At 35.5% G+C, this 22,276-nt stretch overlaps 5 protein-coding genes and 1 non-coding gene across 13 annotated transcripts; all 6 read right to left on the bottom strand.

Moving 5' to 3' along the window:
• Positions 1-151: 151 nt before the first annotated feature.
• On the bottom strand, positions 152-4,669 carry LOC103484243 (protein FAR1-RELATED SEQUENCE 4). 4 transcript variants are annotated; one of them, XM_051088481.1, is made up of 4 exons: positions 4,407-4,665; positions 2,116-4,222; positions 1,957-2,010; positions 152-557 (listed from the first exon to the last, which is right to left on the bottom strand). In XM_051088481.1, exons 2-4 carry the CDS (start codon positions 4,168-4,170, stop codon positions 426-428), a joined length of 2,241 nt encoding a protein of 746 aa, XP_050944438.1. In that variant the 5' UTR covers positions 4,171-4,222; positions 4,407-4,665; the 3' UTR covers positions 152-425. The 4 variants fall into 4 exon arrangements, 3 of the variants coding, with proteins under 3 accessions (XP_050944438.1, XP_016899329.1, XP_050944439.1); XM_017043840.2 differs by having other exon boundaries at positions 2,116-4,078; XR_001762040.2 differs by adding an exon at positions 1,578-1,813 and having other exon boundaries at positions 425-557; positions 2,116-4,669.
• LOC127150782 (U6 spliceosomal RNA) lies at positions 1,570-1,668 on the bottom strand. Its single transcript, XR_007823363.1, has one exon. It is a non-coding gene; the product is annotated as a U6 spliceosomal RNA (small nuclear RNA).
• A 366-nt stretch (positions 4,670-5,035) lies between the features above and the next one.
• LOC103484242 (vacuolar-sorting receptor 6-like) lies at positions 5,036-9,168 on the bottom strand. The gene is made up of 12 exons (XM_008441209.3): positions 8,652-9,168; positions 7,562-8,254; positions 7,356-7,444; positions 7,141-7,210; positions 6,967-7,050; positions 6,783-6,859; positions 6,553-6,634; positions 6,245-6,327; positions 6,079-6,142; positions 5,831-5,959; positions 5,589-5,692; positions 5,036-5,469 (listed from the first exon to the last, which is right to left on the bottom strand). The coding sequence occupies exons 1-12, from the start codon at positions 8,947-8,949 to the stop codon at positions 5,356-5,358; spliced, it is 1,887 nt and encodes a 628-aa protein (XP_008439431.1). The 5' UTR covers positions 8,950-9,168; the 3' UTR covers positions 5,036-5,355.
• Positions 9,169-11,355: 2,187 nt separating this feature from the next.
• LOC103484241 (uncharacterized) lies at positions 11,356-13,611 on the bottom strand. The gene is made up of 2 exons (XM_008441208.3): positions 13,205-13,611; positions 11,356-11,659 (listed from the first exon to the last, which is right to left on the bottom strand). Exons 1-2 carry the CDS (start codon positions 13,425-13,427, stop codon positions 11,520-11,522), a joined length of 363 nt encoding a protein of 120 aa, XP_008439430.1. The 5' UTR covers positions 13,428-13,611; the 3' UTR covers positions 11,356-11,519.
• A 3,385-nt stretch (positions 13,612-16,996) lies between these two features.
• On the bottom strand, positions 16,997-18,698 carry LOC103484240 (peptidyl-prolyl cis-trans isomerase FKBP13, chloroplastic). Of its 5 annotated transcripts, none has more exons than XM_008441205.3 (5): positions 18,219-18,698; positions 17,964-18,056; positions 17,711-17,771; positions 17,526-17,594; positions 16,997-17,395 (listed from the first exon to the last, which is right to left on the bottom strand). In XM_008441205.3, the coding sequence occupies exons 1-5, from the start codon at positions 18,573-18,575 to the stop codon at positions 17,331-17,333; spliced, it is 645 nt and encodes a 214-aa protein (XP_008439427.1). In that variant the 5' UTR covers positions 18,576-18,698; the 3' UTR covers positions 16,997-17,330. The 5 variants fall into 5 exon arrangements, with proteins under 5 accessions (XP_008439427.1, XP_050944435.1, XP_050944436.1 ...); XM_051088478.1 differs by having other exon boundaries at positions 17,526-17,591; XM_051088479.1 differs by lacking the exon at positions 17,526-17,594.
• A 1,253-nt stretch (positions 18,699-19,951) lies between these two features.
• On the bottom strand, positions 19,952-21,253 carry LOC103484239 (pentatricopeptide repeat-containing protein At5g66520-like). Its single transcript, XM_008441204.2, has one exon. The coding sequence runs from the start codon at positions 21,251-21,253 to the stop codon at positions 19,952-19,954; it is 1,302 nt and encodes a 433-aa protein (XP_008439426.1).
• Positions 21,254-22,276: the final 1,023 nt, after the last annotated feature.

Here is a 22,276-nt window from a genome sequence, read left to right as displayed (position 1 = left end):
GTTGAGAGACAATGTACAAATGAACTCAGAAAAAAGAATGAGCGAAAAGGCATCCAAAGGATTAACTATTAATTTGTATAATAAGGGATAAAACCACATGAAACTCCCATGAGCATAGGGTTTGATGAAGTTCATAGACGCGGAAGAAAGATAAACATAAACACTTGATTTCATTTCTATAAACAGTAACCTGCAACAATTTTCATAGAAAGAAGGGAACACAACCTAAGTTGGAATCTTTATAATGAGGAAGAGAATAAAATTGCAGCAGGAATAGGGCAATTGCTCAAATACTGCTCATTTCTGGAATTGGCTACATAATTTGTAATTGGCCGAAATAGATGACAAAAACTCTACAGCCTAGAAGGTTAAACAGTTTTGAGAGCATTCTCCGGGAGTTTATAAGGTGTAAATATTTACAGAGGTCATCGAGGAAGACGATCCTCGTGCAAATGGGAAGAAGACATGCTATGAAACTGAAGCAGTGTTGGTACCATGTTATGCAATTGCGTCGGTGATATTCCATTCAATTGGATTGGCCGCATATCACTCAACTCCTGCACAAAAATAGAAAGAATCAATCATACGTAAATGTAAGTCAATACCATACATTCGCAATCTCTAATAATAATAATAAATTGAAGTCAGTAGAATGCATAAACATATTACTCGTTGCACTATGGTTATCAAGCGAAATCATTCCAGATGGAAATCAATTAATTATACATCTAAAAAACCAAAATTTTGATGAATATTTTTATTTCCTCGGTTCTCTCAACCGGCAATGCCTGTCTAGAGTTTCCTCACGTAACAATCAGAACTATTTGGCTCAAGTTTGTTTCCTTTCGTGTCAGTCAATATCAAACTTTTCGAGTATAAGATAGATGAAAGCACAAAAAGAGACGAGTCTAAACCAACCAAACAGTGCCATCGAAAAAGAGAATTTTCCAAAAGTAAAAAAGGGGGGGCGCTAGCCGATGAGCATCAAATATAGAGGAGAATCAGTAACAAAAGTACAAAAGGAACCCAAAGGTTACTCAAAGGAGTGCCAGACCATATTTCTCCCCAAATTTATCCATTCTCCTGAATCAACCTTCTTTACCTCCAAACCAAATATTTTAGAACAGGGAAGAGTCCCAAAATGAGTCACTTCCAATGCACCATATCTAATGGTTTAATAAGCTATTTAATTCAGTACCTACGATAAATTTCAAATCGTTTCTCTACCAGGAAGCAGAAGGTAACGCTGAACTTTTTCTTCGTATTGATAGACTACTGATTATCAAGTTTCGAGAGTATAACAACAATATCACAAAAATAGTACAACCTCGAACCAAGGAGAAAACCAACTATTCAGTATACAAGAAACTTAGGGAAAATGGGTATATAAATGGAGAAATAGAACAAAAACAACCTAGACAGGCTGATTTGTCAAATACTTTCCGGATTCAGACTTCAGAGTAGAGACAGGGTAAATCAAGATTTTGCAGATTTTCCTTGCACTGTTCAACAGTCTAAGCCTAATCATTTTTCTACTTCATCTAAGTTAATAAAGTCAAATTTGGCAATATCAATACTTTCATTTTCTCCATTTGTGTGTGTCATCCTTGCACAGAGGTCATGCTAATCTTCTCCACTCCATTCAATTTTTATCAGATGTCCAGGGACCTTTCAATGCTTTAAAAACAAACAAACTTTATAAAGAAAACCAAACTTCCAGTCCACGTTTCTTTTAAGAACTTCCAATCCACGCTATCAAAATAATATCCATCATTGTTCTGACACTCATGTTATTTCTGCGCGCACTTCAAGCCTGACCATAAAAATCTCAGTTCAACAATATTAAATTGCAACCCTTCCAAGCAGAATATTCAACATGATTTTTATTTTCAGAAAAATTCTGATGGCAATCAAAACCTGCTTTTGAAAATAACTCCTGAAAGCATTACAGCTTACCATTTGATTGAAATCATCCCGGGATCCAGCATTTGTAGCAAATGGTTGAGATACCTGGTATGAATATGAAAAACCAATTGAAATGAATCCCCGGTGTACAGCAAGAAATGCATCAAAACTAAGATAATTGTATCAACATATAAAAAATACAATGATCACCTTCCTATTTTTGTTGCTTTCATTGACTGCAGGTTCATTGCTCGACCCTGCCAGGTTAGGAATTTTTTTAGCATTAATCACCTTAAGATCAGGGGCATTATCAACAGCTAGGTTGTTGTTGCATTGGTTATCTTCAATACCAAAAACAAGCATTGCTGAGGTGTCAGACCTCACATCACTTTCTGCAGAACTGCTCCTACTCACAGTTGCACATTGTTTCAAAGCTTCATTAATTGCAGAAAGTGCAATGTCATAACTCTCCTGAGACAAAGACCCTTCTTCTCCCAATATTATAGCTCTTCGACAAAGATCATTAAAACGACGGACCTTACATTGCACTTCATCCAACTTTTCATTGATTGGATTTCTGCTCATAGCAGTGTTGGTCCAACGCTGCAATATATACTTGGATGGTATACTGAAAACGCCAGACATTTGGAGGACAATAATGGCATGTCTACAGAGAAAACCTTTATATTCAAATGAACGGCAGGAGCAATATATATCTGAATTTGAGTGACTGCATTCAACAACATAATTCTGACCGTCTTCAAAGTCTTTGACATTGTAAGTCGCAAGAGTTTCGTCTTCAGTTTCTTTCTTCAGATGGCACGCAGCAGCTCCCAAAACCTCCATTTGAAACTTTTTAAAGATTTCGTAAGTATATACCAGTGACATTTGTTTCTCAAATGGAGATGGAGACTTCAACTCCGGTGATTCATGCCAAGCATCAAAATTTGCCTTTGCTTCTTCCTCATATCGCTCCTCAAGAATGTCTCTGTATCGAACTATAAACTCCTTCAAGGATGTTTCAATCTGAACATATTTGTCAAAAGAAGAGTTCAAACTCTCCATTCGTGAAGATGTGCATAAGCCAGCAAAAGAAACATCTCTTGCAAAAGCAGGGACCCAATAAGCACGATCATCATACAAATGTTGCATCCACTCAACTTCTCTAAGATTAAATCTATCGAGCAACTTCTGCCACCTCTTCTCAAACTCTTCCTTGGTCCACGACTTAAAAACATACTTCTTGAACTTCTCCATAAAATTCTCGTGCCACATGCTTAAAAACTCAAGCTCTTTAGGAATCTTTTCCAAAATATACCACAGAGAAAAGTAGTGACGTGTTCCAGGAAGAACTGCCCCAATGACTGCTTTAATAGAGGTATTTTGGTCAGTGAGTATCACCTTTGGAGCTCGTTCTCCCATTGCTATATACCAAGTTTGCATTAACCACAGATATGTATAAACTGTGTCATCTGCAATCAGTGCACAACCAAGTAGCGTATGTTGAATGTGATGGTTCACTCCTATAAAAAGGACTAATGGAAGCTTATACTTGTTTGTGAAATACGTGGTGTCAAATGAAACCACATCTCCAAAGTGTGCATAATCTTCCATACCTTTGCCGTCAACCCAGAACACATTGCGCAACTGGTGCTCTTCATTCATATCAACTGCATAAAAGAATTTTGGATTTTCTTGCTGCATGTGCATAAAAAGTTCAAGCAGAATATGCGCGTCCCCTGATTCTAGAACCAATGTGCGACCCTTATCGTGTTGGTTTCTCACAAAGCTTTCTAAACAATCAACATTCTGATAAGCACTGAACAGTTTTGAGATGGCAGCTAAATTCTTCCGTCTCCGTATTCTAACGTCGTTTTTGAGTGGATCAATATTTCGGTGGCTTCTAAAAAGATGAACTTGAGAAGGTAAAAGGTCGTGGTTATGATCTTTCACAAAACTATAAACATACCATTTGCCATTATTTTTTCTCTTGACGTGCATGCTGGCTTTACAACCAATTTTGGGGGAAGGACGTGGGTTGATAGCATCATCAGACTGCTGCTTATTGCCATATCTCATGCATGAAAACTTTGCATCAATAAATTCCTTGGATGCCCTAGAACGACGGCTGCTTAATTTGGAAGTTCCAAAGCCCATAGTCTTGGCGTAGTCTCTATAGAATGAATATGCATGTTCGTGAGAATCAAACTCCATGCCAAGGCATGGCTCTTGGAAAGAATTGGTGATGATGGAACTGGAATCCATTGATGAGGAAGGAAAATTGAAATGGAGAAGAAAATGAGGATGAAATTCAGGTCTGGAGGTAATAATAATTGTCAAACAAGGTTCCGTAAATGAAGTGGAGGGTCACCATGAATGGAGAAGAAAGGAATTTGGGTGTGAGAGTGAGTGGTCGCATTGAAAAATTGATGAAGAAAGGGAAAGAGATGAGAAAGAAGGAGGAAATCAGAGAAAAAGGAAAAATAAAGAAATAAGAATACCTGGTCCGAAAAGGGAGACTTGCAGGAAGTGGAAGAAGGAGAAGAGAGGGATTGGGATTTGGAGGAGGAGGGAAAGGAACTAAACCCAAAAATCATGGAGGAGTTTGTAGGGATTGGGCTCTTCATCAGTCTCCTTGCTCTCTCTTGCTTCCTTCATTCATCGCTCGCTATTCCCTACTTCGCACCTCCTCCTCCGCCTTCTTCCTCCTTTTTAACTTCAACGGCAAATATTATATGAATTTCTTTTTTCTTTTTCTTTTTTTAAAGAAAAGAAAGTAAAATCATTAGCACGCAAGGTCTCCTTTTTTTTTTTTTTAGGTACAAGGTTGTTGCATACTTGCATTACGTTTTAAACTTTCAATTTTGATGAAAATTACCCTACAAATTCTTACTTATGTTTATTTTATTTTGGATGTTCGAATTTTAAAATCTATATAAAAAATAAAAGTACCTACACTAAAAAAGATAACCTAAAATACCAAGTATGGCAAACTAATAATTTATGTTTGGTTGTACAAAATCAAATATACACCGGCGAATGAAACCCAGATCATGCATGTTTCATCATGTTGAATAAAAATTCATAAATCCCCCTTTGTTTATTCCTTGTAGCTTTTGGACTACATAAATGCATTCAATTTGCAGGCTTTATTAATCTACAATCACATCCTCGGCCAACTGTATCAATTTGTACAAGAAAAAGAGTGTCATGAATCATGATCTGAAGAAAAATGTTCCAAATGTAAATTAAGTCGACAAGCCAAGGTACCCAATACCAGTACCAAAATTATGATATTACAAGAGCCCAATTCACAATCGATTTATGTATGTATCAAGTATTATCCGGTATGCTGATCTATGCTCCATCCTCCCCTCTCTGCATTTGCTTTGTCTTGTCTTTGTTGAATACCATTTACTTCATTCTCCCTTCTTCTCGTGTCCTACCAAGTTACACTGCCCCTTGCCTTAGCGTTTCAGTTTCACTGTGGGATTCAACCTTATTCTGGCTGTCCAGTGGCATGTACTGCGACATGATTGACATAATCTCCGAATCCATGTAAGACTGACAAACACATTATTATAAGGTTTAGTTCCGTTAACTCACGACGCAATAAATTAAATTCCTTTAAATGCTATAACCAAATGTAATGCACAATGCGGTGAGTCAGTGTTATTATTTACCCGCAGCCTATATTTGTAGAACATGTAACCAGCTAATCCCCCTCCAACAACCACTGCCAGCACTAGAAAGACGAGAAACAATCCAACTTTCGATCCACTTTTTTCTGAAGAAGCCAACAACATTTTACATTAGTGTGAATTGAATTGAATGGTCAACTCAACAGCAAAGATCACGTTCAAGGGTCATTCATTCCTATATCCTGCTTCCATAGTTCCAAATTAGGAAATGATGTCATACTTACCGATACAAGTATCTTGGTCCTTCATGTATACTTGGTTACCACTACACTTACAGTGATACCCACCCCAAGTGTTCTTGCAGCTACAACCTTCACACTGACAAGCAAGACGCTCCTTGCATTCATCAACATCTGCTTTTTTCATTGCATGATCATGGTCATTCATAAAATAAACCTTCATAACACTCACTCAACACCACTTTCAAAAAAACTCATCAAGTAACTTTACAGTGAGTGGTTTTAGGGCCAACCTTCGCAGTTTTGGCCATCGCCTCTGAATCCAGATGGACACTTGCAACCACTTATATCTGAATTCTAGTTTGTGTATGAACATAAAATGAAATTGTAAGGTAAGTAAATAGTCGTATAATTGGGAAGGCCAAAATAAACCATTGTATGATAGAAACAGCACTGAACTGAGCAAGCTGTGGCAGTTAATTCATTTTTAGTTTCTGACCAGCAACCACCATTGTTAATCGTACACCTTGCAGGTCCATATGCTGTTAAAATAAGCAACAAATGAAGTAACTAACGTAACTTGATCTTAAAAAAGGAAACTCAAAAGTCCTTTACCAAAATAAAATTGTCGTTCCCTAAATAATAATAATAATAATAAAACATAAGAAAAAAGTAACACAATTAAGATCTAACACAATATTCTATCGGTGTCATTCAATTGTAGAGAGAACTTTTGTACGTGGAACAACCAGACATAACAGGTTTACCTTCACAAGTAGTGTAACCATCTCCTTTATACTGAACACCATTAACGACAGGGCACTCACAAACTCGTCCTCTAAATGTGTCCTGATCAAATCAATAACTAATCATTAATTTAAGATGAATCCGCAAACCTCAGAATAAAATGGTTAAAAGATATTCAACTTTCCAAAAATAGAAACCAGAGAAAAGTTAGGAAAATAGCCTAAAATGCACAGAAAAGTTAATTTTGTACTTTGCATGCGGTTATGTTCTGTTGTAGGAGCTGCCAACAGCCACCGTTCCTTTCGAGGCATTCATCAGTTTGAATATCTGATTAGGAATGACATCAGAACAATTTTAAAAGACAAAAACATTAACATCTCAAGCTGAAGGTGGCCATCACAATCTTGCACAAGAAATTGAGCATATATTACAACCTGAAGTTAAGCAAATGGGAGGCTCCTCAGTTTCCTTAAATCCTGAACAGATGGCCTTCAGCACAGCAGTTCTGTCCAGTTTCCCTTCAACCCCAAATGGTTCCGAAGAAGAAGAAAAAACTTAAAAACTTCACATAGATCATATAAATATTAAAATAACTGGTCAGCCACTACCTCGATACTGAACTTCATTAATAACTAATGTGGGTAAGATTGTAACATCTCCCCGAGCCCCATGGCCAATCTGAAATCAGGAGTTGGAATACAATATTAGCAATTATTTAAATTGAAGCAGTACGATTATCAATCTTTGAAACTCACGAATGATTTGATATTACGAAATACGATGGTTGTTTTCAGAAAAGTAAGCTAAAAAGTATGATGATCACCTGCATTTCTTGCTCGATTTTTAGCACCTTATTCTCCAGATCAGCTTCAGGGTCGCCCATGCATTCGTTGATCTTGTCAACTGGAAGGTCTGCATCAGTGCGAATAGAGAGAATCAGGAGTTGTTTGGGTGTATTTGTTCTTAATAATTGCATTGATAATCGTGACAAAGTTGAGAGGAGGATTGAGTTGAATTAAGATTGCTTACTGAGAGACTTCATGACATCCTCAGCACATTGCTTGGTGTATCTTTTGTCCTTCATGGAGCATCTAACGTGAAAATCTGTAACAAAATCCCACCAAACCCAGGAGCGGTTGGTCTCGTTGGAAACTCGATGCACACAAAGCTGTCTGAGATTTTCATAGACAATGTCTTTGCCTTCATAGCCAACTCCAAAATCTTGCTCAGGGTCTGGCGCACAATATCTGCCGTGGTTAATGCACTGTGACTTGCATTGGCTGCTAAATCTGAAGGCCTCGGGGCAATACCAAGTGATGTAGTGTGGTGTGAACTGAGTGTAACCTCCTTTCTCCAGAATTTGAGCATGACCCTTAAAACTTTTGACAAAATCCATTTGCTCATTACATCGAGTGCCACATTCGTCATTGCTGTTGGTCCAAAATTCGTACTCCACTCGGCTGTCTGGATGGGGAACTGACTCTCTCCAATCTAATCTGATCACAACATCTTCAGCATTCCTCACTGCTTGCTTTAGGGTTGTGCCCAGTGATTTCTCTATGAAAGCAGATGGAATTCGTATCTTTTCGATGTAAGCATCTGCTTCGGTGCTGTCTTCAGGTAAATCCATGGTTATTAGAGACTCGTCGATACTATCCATTACTAAAACTACAGCCGCTCCCGCCTGTTGAGCATTCCATACTTTCAATGCAAAGTAGCAATCTGATAATTGAAGAGAAAGTTGAAATCGTGAGAACACACCATGCATTGTGCTTTTGAGATTGAAATCTTCAATCAGAACATACGTCGGATACACAAAATTTTATAAATGGAAAAAAAAAAAAAGTCCAATTATAAACAGAGCAATAAGCCTTGAGAAAAAGAAAATAAATAAATAAATAATGTGAATGGTGAAAATCAAAGTTTGATGTAGGGATGAAGAGGTAGGAGGCATTGGGATAGTGAAGTGAAGAAGAGACGTAAAGCAAAATGAGTAGATTTGGTATTTTGGGAACAGATATGATAGAAATTGAAAAGTTGATGTAGCATAGCATAACATAACATAACATAGCATGATAAATAGATTATAGAATGGGAAGAAGAAAAAGAAAAAGATTACCTCCACGATCGAGAAGAAGGATAGTAGGACGAGAGGTGTTGGACTTGAAAGGCTTGTCTCCTTGGAAGGGGAGACATCCGAAAGCCCCTGTTTGAGGATAGAAAAGAGAGCCGACAATGAAACCACCGTAGTCGGGAATACCAAAGTTGGCGATGGCAGCGTCATGTTTGGACTTGAGAGAGGTGGGAGAGAGAACGGAGACGCTGCTCTTCTCGACGACGAAACGGGCATGGACATGAACATGAAGTTGAATAATTATTAAAAGAGAAGAAAGGAGGAGGGATAGAAAGTGAGGCATGATTTTGATTGGATCGGATTGAAAGATGAAGAAACACACAAGAAGAAGAAGAAGAAGAAGAAGAAGAAGAAGAAGAAGAAAGGGGAGGGGAGTTGTTGTTACGTTGGTTCAGTTCAGAAGTGAGAGAGAATTGTGGGAATAATCAACGATAGAAGAGAAGAAGGAGGAAGACTTAGTTTTGTTTGCTTCTATTTGTGGCCTTCTTCTTCTTCTTCTTCTTTTTTCTTTTTTTCTAAGTAATTAAACTTTAACGAAACGTTATCATTCTTTCTGTTCTTTTTATCTATTTTTTAATATGATCGAGCAGTTAGTTGGGCTTTCATCCATCATTTCCATATTACTCTTTTTTTAGTCATTATTTCCTTTTTTTTTCCCCTAGTGTTGCAAATATTTTTAAATATAACAAAATAAATAAATGAGTTTAGTTCTAATAAAAATAGTTTAAGATATTTTTTTTATTTTACTGTATTGATAAATAAACTCATCATTCTATTTTATATTATGAAAATATTTCTACAACTTCTAATGTTTATTTACAATCCATGTGGCTTGAAATTATCAAATAAAAATAAGCCTAAGTTTGAAGGAGTTAAATGAAAATTTTTAATGAAGATAGATATAAAAATTATTTTCTAAAAATAAAAGCTATGAGTGGAATTAAAGATCTATTAAATAAAATTCGTAAAGTTTTAAGTTGCCTAAATTTGCATGCACCGTACAACTTTTCTTTATCTCAAATATAGCATAATATTAAATTGAATTTTAATTTTATTTATTATGTAAATTTTGAAAAATTTTAAGTTTTGTACTCAAATTAAAAACAACAGTACTATTACTACCAGTTTTATTAGTTGATGTTCCTCTTAAAGTCAACGAATTAAAAGATTAGAATGCAATGGTCAGAATTGAATTATTGCAACCCGAAGTTAGGGTTTAATTATTTGTGATCCATGTTGAAGACGATATAAAATATATTTTGTTCTTTTTTGACAACATTAATATAATACGTAAATTAAGTTGGAGGAGTATTGTTATATTTTGACGAAGTAAACGGACTTAGAATAAGAAATTAACAAATTGACAAATTAATAATTAAGATGAAAAGTCTACACCACGACATTTATTAAATTATTTTTGTTAATTTTTGAGTTCACGATGTTGGTTAAATTAATTTATGCAAAAGAATCTGATCCAATAATTTTATTTTCTTATGGTTTATTGCTTGTTAGGAAATGAAAGCGGTAATTACAAAGATTAAGAGTGACAGAGTCAATCTACTCCAAGAAAGAATAATAATAAAATGCAAGAGTGACGTGATAATTAATGCAGCAACCGGTTGCCCTATTTCTTTATTATTTAACAAAAAAAAAAACGCTAAATTGTCAGTAGAATAAAAAATCGACATCATGCCATAGAGAACTAATAATAAAGTTTACCCTTCCATGTAATATTCATATTTCCCATCACACACAAAAAGTTTGTATACCATATCATAGCTTTGGAGTTTGAACTCAAAGTAACAATAATAATAACAATACATACATACGTGCCACTCGAAGAAAAAAATTATAATTAGTTTAATTAATAGAATTTTGATGGTGAATGACTTAAGTTTCACATGCCAAGCAAGTATGATGGACACGACATCTCCAGATGTACGAGTATTTAGGAGAGTCAAAAGGCCCATTGAATCAATAATAAAAAAAAAAAAAAGGAACACCCTAACTCTTCTTGCAAATAGTAAGTGTATAAGTGTATTACTGTTCATCAAGGGCTCATCATAGCTTAAACTTTGAACTTCAACCTCTCACGAGTCACACGTGACTGTCACAACTTGATTTTCCTTTTCTTGATCAGTTCTTGCCAGTAGATTAATTTGAATGAATACACTTGATTTTCCCCCCTTCTAAACCAAGTTATAAAAGGATTTGACCAATTCAGAGCGGTAAAGGAAAAGACCAAGACGTAAAGTAAGGGATAACTTGACTATTTCACTTCCAAACCAAAGTTGAGACTTCCATTAAATGAAAAATAGAAAGATGAAACGTCATTGTACGTAACATAAGATGTCACATCCAAATCACCCTGTTCCTTATTATTGGATGCAAAATCCCAACACATAATAGTTCTGTTATCCTATAAAATCATAGTTTTAATCGTGATGCCAAGATCATGTAGAAATAAACAAATTATAATCAGAGTTGGTGTCTAGTTCAATGGAAGAAAGGATACTTAATGCTCAATGAGAATTGCCGGCCACCATATATTTCAAATTTCACAGCAGGCTTTTATGCTCGCAATAAATAAAATACCAGTAGCCAATCTTGGACTTGTATCTCAGAATTTGGATCCAAAAAAAATACACAGCAACTACTTTAAGGGTAAGGGAGAACCACGAAAAGAGAATGAGTTGAACAGGGCCTTAATTACCTTTAGAGTCAAATAAGATATATCTTCAGATTTAGCCTACTACAAAATTTCGAGTGTGACAAATGAACTGAAAAAATATAATATAGTACTGTTCCACGAGACTATCTATACTGGCCATGGGGAAAAACATCTATCAGAGATCAAATGTGGCGATTCCTCTTGACCTTGCATTTACCCCGGCGCTTAGCCTTGCCAACCTTGAATTTTCTTTTGGATTTCTTGCCAACTCCACCTACAGGCTTCAGCGTGTTGCTTCTACTGCAATCATCCATGTCCACATCTGCAACAGACAAACAAAGAAATGAACGCCTGGAACAGTTCTATTATCAAATAAATCAAACAAAAACCACGTCAATAAGTAGATAAATCTGCACTATCAGAAATGACAATAGAACTTATACATAACGAAGTAGGGTGATATTATAATTCCACTTTGGATGAAACTCATGCAAACAAACTTCTTTATATTCCTTTTACCAGAATGATGTCCATTTGGGAGTTCAAATTAATAGTTTCATCAAGTATGCACGTTCTATCATTTGTCAGTTTTCAGCAAGAGCCATTGTTTGAGTCAAAAGACCTTGTGCAGATTTCTTCTAAAAAAAACCTCGTCAATAAGTAAATGGACTCACCATTCAAACTGACAGAACATACCCTCTTCTAAAACTTTAAAGCCAAAGCATAATCTCACACACAAACACATGGGAAAGCACAAGAGAACAATAGCATTACGCTTGGAATGGCACTACATTTTTTGGGAAAAACAAAACAAACAAATGATCATAGTGGAAACGAGAAAAGGCTAACACAAACCTAAGTTCTTTAAAGGAAATATTTCTGTAAATCATTCAGGATCTCTTGTTACACTAAATAGGAAATAGGAAAAATACGGTAACTTTTCCTCAGAAAACTTTTAATTAACAAACTTGGATATTTCTAATAGGGAAAGCTTTAAAAAACAATTAACACCATTTAAATTTATTTGTCACAAAACTTAAACTCGCAGTAAAAAAATCTTGAGGGGGAAATAGTAATTACGATAAAGAAGTAACCAGGCACTTAAATAAACTGAATAAGTAATGTATCTCATACAAGAATGAAAGACTATTCATCTGCCCCTATATCATAAAATACGAGTTGGATAACAAAGAGAAAAAAAAAACCAAGTTTAGACAGTCAAACGAAATTAGACAACATTTTCATCTTCGTTAAAAAGGAAACAGAACAATTTGGGTCACAATCCTCGCATATTACCCCACTATGTTCTCCCTTTAATCAAATTGAAGGAAATCACTTCGACACCTGAATCCGGTTAATTATACGTATATTCATTCTGCTATTTCGGTTGCTAGCTTTTCTGTTAAATCCCGTCCAGTGATTATGTTAACCTCGTGGTTTAGTGATTAGTTCAAAACTTCTGAGAGGCTCCTTGTGTTTAAAGCTTAAATACTCCTATTCGTTCATAGTTAATACCATGAGGAATTACGATTTTTCAAATTCAAGTTCTAAGGTTAGGAATGAAGACTGGTCCATGAAGAGGTCGGGGCTCTCTACGTCTCTCTCCCTCTCAACCCTCTTTCAGCTATACAAAGAAATAAGAACGGACGAAGGGGCAACAAAGTGTTCATTTAGATAACAGAAATAATTTTGGTTACGAGATTCGTCGTGGACTTGAGTGAATAGAGGGAAAGGGAGGCAAGAATGAAGTTTTTTTTTTCGCATAATGAGATGAAAAACCACAACAATGAAATCCAAAAACCTAAAAAATGAACATAGCGAAGGAAAAAGAAACATCTGCAAGTAATAGAAGGAACAAAGAGGGTACCCATAGCAGCGTCAGGGGCGGAAGAAGTAGAGGCTAGTGCAACGTCCATAGTAGAGACATTGGAGGTGAAAGGAGAGGAACGCACGGGAAGCTTAGGGGCAGCAAGGGCAGCCTCTTGAGCAGCGAGCTTCGCGGCTTCTTTCTTGTCGTAAAAAGGGTCAACCATCTCTCTCCTGATGGCCCTCAGCCTCTTCTCTCTCTTGGATCTCATGGATTTCGCCATGTTTTTTTTTTTTTTTTCCTCTCCGATGAGCTCCTTCCCACAGTCTCAGGTTGCTTGGTTTGCTCGGCGAAGGAACCGAAGTTTAGGGTTCTGGTGGAATTAGGGTTTTCTTAAGAACCCTCACTCTTTTAATGCCGAAAAGGCCCCTCACTCCCGAACTTTTCGTGTTTTGGGAAATTGCCCAATATAGTTCATTACGTTAAAAAAAAATTTAAAAAATGCCCCCATCCTTTAAAAACGGTTCAAAAATATCTCTGTCATTGGGATTTAGGATTCAAAAATGATCATTAACCGTTAAAAAAACTCTATAAATATCCTTTTAACTTAACAAAAAAAATTAAAATATTATTTGCTCACCAAACAATATAAAAACTAAAATCTTTAGTTCAAATATAAAATTCTAAAATAAAAATTTGTCCTTCAAACATATTAAAATAACAATTAATCAAATCAAAAATACGTTTAATTCTTAACACATCAAACCTTTGAACATATCCCTAAATTTTTAGATTTTTAGAGTTTAAAAAATACTCTTAAATTAAAAAATAATACTTTTTTTTTGTCATATATCACAAACCATTAATATCGACTTACTTCTCTGTTTTTTTTCTCTGATCAAATTTTCAATACAAATAAATAAAGTAGTAAATGAAAATATTTATAAAATATATAGCAAAATTTCAAATTCCTTAAATTTTTATAAGTGTTTATCAATATCACTAATAAACACTTGTAAAAGATTATCAGTTGTGGTAGATGTGAAAGTCTGCTAATATTTTGATTAATTTTGCTTTATTTGAAAATTTATCAATAAATAAATAAAATTGCACACCTTTGTAAGACATATTAAGTCTAATAAAAATAAAAAGAACAATATAAATACCAATAAATTTGAAGACTTAAATGTTTTAATTTAATGTTTTGTGTGTATTAATAATTAGTTACATTTTTTGTTTTGTGTGTATTGATGTAGGGATCAAGTTTGCAGGTAAAACAGTGAGTCAATTGTTTTTACCAATCCATTTCAACTTCCACTTCCTCCAATATTTCCTATGGCTCCGCTCATTGATTGCAGCATGCAACTACCATTGGTACACTCCAACAATCACAACTACCATTGGCACACTCCAACAATCAAGTATGGTAATCGCTTTCGTGTGGCCAACTTTGATAATCAAACTTCTAGTTTTGAAAATAGATACAATGACAACAACGATTAAACCCATGTAAGAACTCCAATAAAATAGGAGCTAGCAAGACAACTGAAAAACTGATCCATCGATTGGTTAGGTGAATTGCCAAACCGATTGGTAGGTAATTGGATAAGTAAAATTAGGATTTCCACCACATGACTATTCCAAACAAGCTGCACAAGAGGTGGTGAGACTTTACGATTCATCTTGAAAGTTGTAATTAGCATTAGATTGTTTGGCTAATTATTCATTAGATTGTTTTTAAACAAATTTCTCTTGCCTTTCTCTATATGTTTTTCTATTTTCAATAATCACTTTCCATTTTTCTTCACCTCCATTAAATTTAAATAAATATTATTTCTTTTACTTTTTTTCCCTCTTTCATTTTATTTTGCTCTTGCTTCCTTTTCCTTTTTCTTTTACTTTTCATCTTCTAAACTATTCTTTGATTTGAAGTCCTTACCAAACTTGTGGACCTTCTAGTCGTTAGCTTTACGATCAATGGTTCCATTGTCCTTCTTCATTTCTTATAATTTTCACCTCTCCTTTTTTGTTATTTAAAGCTCTTATCTTCGCCGTAGCTCAAAGCCACAACAAACTGTTCCTTTTTTCTTTTGTTTCTTTATTTATTTTTTATTCTTTAGTTTCAATGACCACACCAAACGTTTCTCTTGATAGGCTACAAAATCATCCGACCACATGTGCAATTGATAGACCGGTATACTCCCTCATCTCAAAACCACAAAGGATCGACGAATGTAAACTGACCTATCATTGGGTAATGACGATTTTTACCCAAAATCGATGCTACTCAACCAATGCTCACCCGTAACGTGAAGATCACTATAAATTCTAATGTTCAACTTTGAAGTTCCTATGATTGAGTTACGATACACCTTATTGGTATAAATAGTAACTTTCAACTATTTTAAACATTTCTTAATCATATTTTCATGTTTTTAGGATTCGTCCCATTTAGGTGTAATATAAATTGTTTCTCTTTTCAACTTCAAGCATTACCCTTTAAAGTAAGTAAGAGGTAGATTGATTATATAAATTGTCTACCTTAATCACAATAGTAAAATATAATATATGTGAAATACATTTTAATATATTGAGTTCACATCATAAATGATTAAGAATTTGAAAAAGTATATAGTCAATTGATGGGAAAAAAATGCTTATGTTCTTTTATGTTACAAAGAGAGAAAACTGCATCACATATGATATATCCATATAACTATGCACCGTAAGCACAAAGTTTAAAAACTAACTCACCTCCAGGCTCAGACAATTATTATCCTTTAAACTAGACTCTTTGCTTCCAAAACTAACTCAATTCAACTTTGCACCTCAATGCAAACAATTATTTCCCACTTAATCAGACTCTCTGCCCACACAACTAGAAAATGACATTTTTAGACTTCTTGATAGAGGAGGTGATATCCCAATAAACAAATTTAGAAGTAATAATATTTATGACATTGCACATTAAAAATTTGAATGAATGTTATAGGTACATTATCTATCAAAATTAATATAAATTTAAAAAATTAATGTGAATGATAAAATTGTTGAAATATTTAAGAAAGAAAACATAGACAAAATCTCTACAATCCATCTTGTTATATATTAAAATGTTTCTTTTTAATTTTTTATTTCACCCTTGACCTTAATTGATAAATCCCATTGGTTCAAATCATTTTTTAAGTCTAACCTTTTTAAAAATTCTAAATTAAAAATCTTCAATAAAAGCAATTATTTGAGATCGTTTTTTATTTAATCATAAAAAACTAAAAAAAAAAAAAAAAGTTTCTGAAATTCAGGTAGGATGAATTCTCACCAAAATTCATAAACTTTTGGCAAAAAAATATTTAATCAACGAAATCATGAATTTAGAGATATCAATTGATTCAACAACAAATCCACAATTTTTTAACAAGAGGGAAGAAAACCTCTCGAATGCAATGAAATAATACATTAAAATTTCAAAATCAACACATTAATTTGAATATTCCATAAACATTTCTAAATGTTTTTGGGAATTAGTTAACTATAGTTGCCTATGTAATTACACATTACTTATGGGACAACACATATATTATAGTAGGGGTGGTCGGACAGAGTCTGTTTAACAGTAAAATTATTATAATATAATAATTATAGATGAGTATTTTGATGAAAAAATGAGATGGCATATTATTCTTCTTTCTAAACACACCTACGTTGTTTTGTTGCTAGGCTACCCTATCTCTCCAACCCCACTTGATTGACTACACCGTCTCCTCCGCTTGCTTCCTCCACTTTTCAGGCAATATTTATCAATAAGATCTTAAGAACTAAAAGTGGTCAACTTTTTAAATTACACAAATCAAATTGAAGCATGAACCGAAGACAGTTTGTTTTATTAAGAAAAAAATGAACAAGAAATAAGAAATAAAGGAAAAGGGGAGTCGATGTGGGTGGGGAGGATTACTACACGTCCAAAAGGATCAGAAAAAAGAACCACTACCAGGAAGGAGAAATGAGAGGTGAAACTTGAGAAGTGCAAAAACTACATTGACAATTAGAATTCAAAAGTGGAGGCCGAGAAAAAGCAGCAAGTATGTATAAGCTATAAGAATATTGTGACAGTAACTGTAAATAAATTAGAAAGAAGGATATATGGGATGGATATGGATCCGAAAGCGGGTCGAAGCTGTGTTTGATGTCATGCCTTCCCAATGAACTCCACATCAAATAAGAGAACAGAGTTAGGAGGAATGATACATGACCCTGCATCCGCCGCAATCAATCAAACAAACAAAAACTCAAACTCCTTCCCAGTTACCAACTACAACATTAAGAATAGATTATAAACTATTATGCTTCAAATTAAACAGTAATTGATTTCATTTCATTGTACCTCCTCTGCATCCAGCACCTCTTGCACCATACCCGAGTTCTGGAGGAAGCTTTAGCACGCGCTTCCCTCCTTCACAAGTTAATTTATATTAATTTAATTAACACCATATTCCATATTCCATATTCCATTTCCAGTTTCCATTTGCATATGCTTTAGTCATTTTCCACACTGCATAGAAAACGTACCCGGAAGCATCGCTGGAACTCCATCGCCCCCAAGAATACCTTCATCCCAACCTTTTATAACCTGTACAGTTTTTTATTTTTACTTTACTTCCATCAACAGATGATCACTATATCCACTTTCTAAATATATATACACACATATACATACACACATGTTAAATGAAAATTTTGAGAAAGCCAATTACATTATTATTTTATTAAAAGTATGCATTCCCACCAAAGTGCAGCAACAATACATATTTTATAAATATACCTCCCCGACCCCAATTCGAAAGGTTAACGGTTTCCCCCGATTGTAGCTGCTGTCGAACACCTTTCCGCTCTCTAATTTTCCAACATAATGTGCCTATCAGCAACCAATTTGTCACTTCACATGGGTATGCAATACCACAATACGACATCAATTATATATGCCTATGCGCCACATTATTTCAGATTTATCAAGCTCAATTTCAAATCCTAGAATGTATGGTAGAGAACAGAGAGGTAAAAGTAGTTGAAGGCATACCTTGATTAGCTGTCCTTTCTCAGCCTCAGGGCCTGACCCGACAACTTTATCGCAGAATGCAAGGCCCGAAGGAGCTGTTGTGAATTCACATGGTGTGACTTCAGCAGCTGCAGGCAGTGGTTGTAGAAGAACCTTGCCAAGGCCGAGCAGGAATCCACAACCAATTGCTTCTCTTCTGCCGAAAGAAGCTGGGTTTTCCTTCGCTTCCAGTTCTTGATGAGGAAAATTGATTTTCGGGGTATGGACGTAAGTAAATTTGGAAACTTGTTTCGTTGTTAGACATTTATCTAGTGATATGTCTTTGGAGCTAAGCGTTCTGGGAGTGACAGCCCCGACCAAAATTGTCAGCGAGCTCATCTCCAACAAACGCTAGTTCTACTTTCAGAAGAAGATCAAAGAAAAGAGGATTAGCTCCCACCCTCACATCGCTGATTTGCCCTGCTGCGGTGCAATGGATAGAAGCTAGTGGGATTGACTGTGGCCACCGTGACAACGTGTAACGTACCACAAAGCGGGCCTGTTTTGTTACGCGCCCAACCTTGGGCCACTCTGAGTCCACTTTTAATAGTTTTGTGGTAGTTTTGTTTAGAGCACGGCCCAACTACAGCTTGTAGTTCTCGTCGTGTTGAGTAGCAAGTTTTTTCGAATTCTCAAATTTATCTAAAATAGCTATTTACAGTTAACCGAATTTATCATCAGCAGCTGGTAACTCTAGTTTTTAGTTACTCAAAGATCAAATTATCAAAATACAGATGGAAAAGAATAGTACATACCGGCGGGTGAAGCTATACAAAGCAGGTCTAATAATGAAATTATATATATAGTTATCCCACAAAAAATGAGATTCTTCTGGTTTTTTTCAAACCTTAGAATTCAAGGACACAATTGTACGATCTATAGAACATATCCTCTTCAAGTAAGGTCGTTGGTTTCTTCAAACCTGGAAGAAGATTTCGGCTTATTCAGTCCTTTCTTCTTGTTCTCTTGTTCTTCTTTGTCCGTTTTCCTTTCGAGCCCATTAACTTTAATTTACTCCCAACAAAATAGAGCATGGCACACGAATGAGTTGATTAAACCTGACTCAAGATCTCGCGAGGGAAAGCAAATTTTTATCCTTTGGCAAAACTAACCAATGACCTTATAAACACAAGCAAAACACCAACATATGCTATATAGAAAAGGAAAATCGATCAAACAGAACAATTTGGTGGTGGGGCGCTCAGGCTCCACCAAAAATCTTTGCCGAACTCAAATTAGCACCGCAATCTCGAATGAACAAATTAGCAGATCAAGCGATGACCAAAAAAGTAAGCACGCCCACGTAGCACTAACCATCAGCCAGCAATCATCCCCTAATGTTGTAGTATTTGATGTCTGCGCACAAAATAAGAACACGCTCTTTTGATCGAGTAAAACTTGGCTAGAGCTGGCATTTGAGAAGCTATGCACCATTGCAAGCTATAGATTTTAAATACATGGCCATTCATTCTCAACTGATTTTAAGATGGAACCTTATACTTGCATTTTATGATATCAAAGTGCATACAATTTGAACAAGGAATCAATCTAAAAATGGTGAACCTAGAGACACCCATCAATGTTTAGGATGAAAAATAAGATAGAATAATTTGCAACGAAGAAGATTATGAAACACCAGCTAAAGTAATTTCTAAAGTTGACCATATCAATCACCACTCTAATTCGAAAAGAAGGAACGATGCCACTGTAGCCAATTATAGTCCACTTCTGATAAGGCTATAAGCCCTAACCTTCCGTACTTTTTGGTTCAGTAAATTCCTTATATTTTCTGCATCATCCCACTTCTCCTGTAAAACATACAAATCAGATACGAGAGAGTAAACTCCACCATGATTATTAGGTTCTGTCTTTTCCAATATGTGCTCAATAACTCTCTCGGCCAAGTCAAAGCTTTTATGTTGCTTACAGGCCGATAAAAGAGAGCTCCACACAATGACATTAGGTTCGAATCTCATACTCTTAATGACCCCATAAGCTTCCTCCAACAATCCCGACCTGCCCAACAGATCAACGAAGCAACCATAATGTTGAATCCTTATTTCTAAGCCATATTCTTCAATCATATTAAAGTATTTGCGGCCTTCTTGAACCAACCCTGCATGAACACATGCACTTAAAACCCCGGTGAAAGTCAATTCATTCGGTTCCACACCTTCATGTCTCATCGTCTCAAATAAAGCTAATGCTTCCTTGCAGCAGCCATGATGGGCCAACCCACATATCAGAGCAGTCCAAGTCCTGACATTCCTTTCAGACATCAAATGAAATATCTGGCAAGCATACTTCAAAAGTCCACACTTGGCGTACATATGAACCAAAACCGTCCCAAGTTCCAGGTTGAGTTCCCACCTATTCTTGACCACAAAACCATGAACTGATTTTCCAGCCAACGATCCTAACGAGCCCATATGAGCACAGCCGTTTAAGATCGATCCTGCCGCCATCTGATCGGGATTAATACCATTAATTATCATATCTTGGAAAAGAAGCAAAGCAACCCTGTAATTGCGATTGTTAATGTAGGCAGCAATCATGGCGGACCAAGATGCCAAGTCTCTTGAGGGCATTCGATCAAACAACTGGCGAGCAGTGTGTACATCCCCTGTCTTGGAATAGCCCGAAATCATCGTGTTCCAGGTAACCGAGTTTTTGTGGGGCATTTCATCGAACACCAATCGAGCAAGTTGAAAGGAGTGAAGGACGTATGAATGAAGGAGAGATGTAGCGACAAAGACATGGGTAGTGAAACCAAGTTTAGTAATATGGGCATGAAGATGGTGAAGAATGGAGAGATTGTTGGAAGAAGCGCAGGCTTTGAGCATAAATAGAATGGAGAAGCTGTCATGAGGAACGGATTGGCGGTGCATCTGGGAGAAGATAGCAAGTGCTTTATGAAGGGAGGGAGCATTTCGAATACGTAAAGCCCAGGAGTTGAAGCCTTTGGCGGAGAAAGCAAATTGACGGCAAGAAGGATTGAGCAAGAGATTAACAAGCATAACTTTCGTCACCAAACCCAAACCATATGGGCAACCGCCAGTTCCAAGCTTAGAACGACCAAGCCGACCGTTAGAACCTTCTCTTGGCCTGTACTTCTTTTAGCTTCAAATGGAAGAGCCTTTTCGAGTCCACCGAAACATTTGTGTGTATATTTGCTTCTCTTATAAATTATGGATAATAAATTTACTATAATAGTAAAATTCGGTTAAAATATTTTAAACAAAGCAAATTCATTTTGATTTTTTTGAAAATTCCTCTTCTGTCCTTCCACATTAAAAAAAAAATTGTGACTTCAATCATTTATTTATTTATTTTATTTATTTATTTTTGACGTGTTGGCGCTTTTCTTCCTCACTGTTCTTCTTCTCCATCTATCACTCTCACGATCCCACGCTCCAACAGACTAACAATCCGGCGCAAGTTTCAAGTTAGAATCACCAACAAATTTAGTTCAGGTTACTCAAGTTCCTTAGTTTTTGGCTTTTTATATAATTATATTAAGAGGTATATATAATGTATTTTAATTAATTAAAGGGTGTTTTATATTCTGTAGTAAGTATGTTTAATTTATAAAATAATTAGGTAAACCAGAGCACAACAATTTAAAAATGTCTTTAATTATTGAAGGCAAAATATGCATTCTTGAATGGTTCTCTATGTGAACTGTGATACACCAAAATTTAGTTTTCAAGGAATTTGAAAAGAGGGTCGTTTTTTCCTCCCTGATGATCTTGAAGTGTACTGAAGTTCTATTAGTTGTATCACATGAGCACACTTCACCCTTTAATTAATAAATTCTTCAATGATTTGTTTTACTTGCTGTGTAAGTTACACACCCCAGTAACCTAATCTCCAAAATAAATTAAATTAAGATGCTTCCAATTCACATCTCGTTAATTTCACCAAATAAGGATAGGTCAATAAAATTTTATATCAATATATCTATTGTTTACGATCATTTTTCAAAATTGATACCGATTAAATTATTATCTATTGTTTACATCTATTGTCTCGAGACCCAT

Source organism: Cucumis melo, chromosome 8, assembly GCF_025177605.1.
Source record: "Cucumis melo cultivar AY chromosome 8, USDA_Cmelo_AY_1.0, whole genome shotgun sequence".
Lineage (NCBI taxonomy): Eukaryota > Viridiplantae > Streptophyta > Magnoliopsida > Cucurbitales > Cucurbitaceae > Cucumis > Cucumis melo.
Note: the sequence above shows the minus strand (reverse complement) of the source record. Positions and strands in the feature narration are given on the sequence as shown.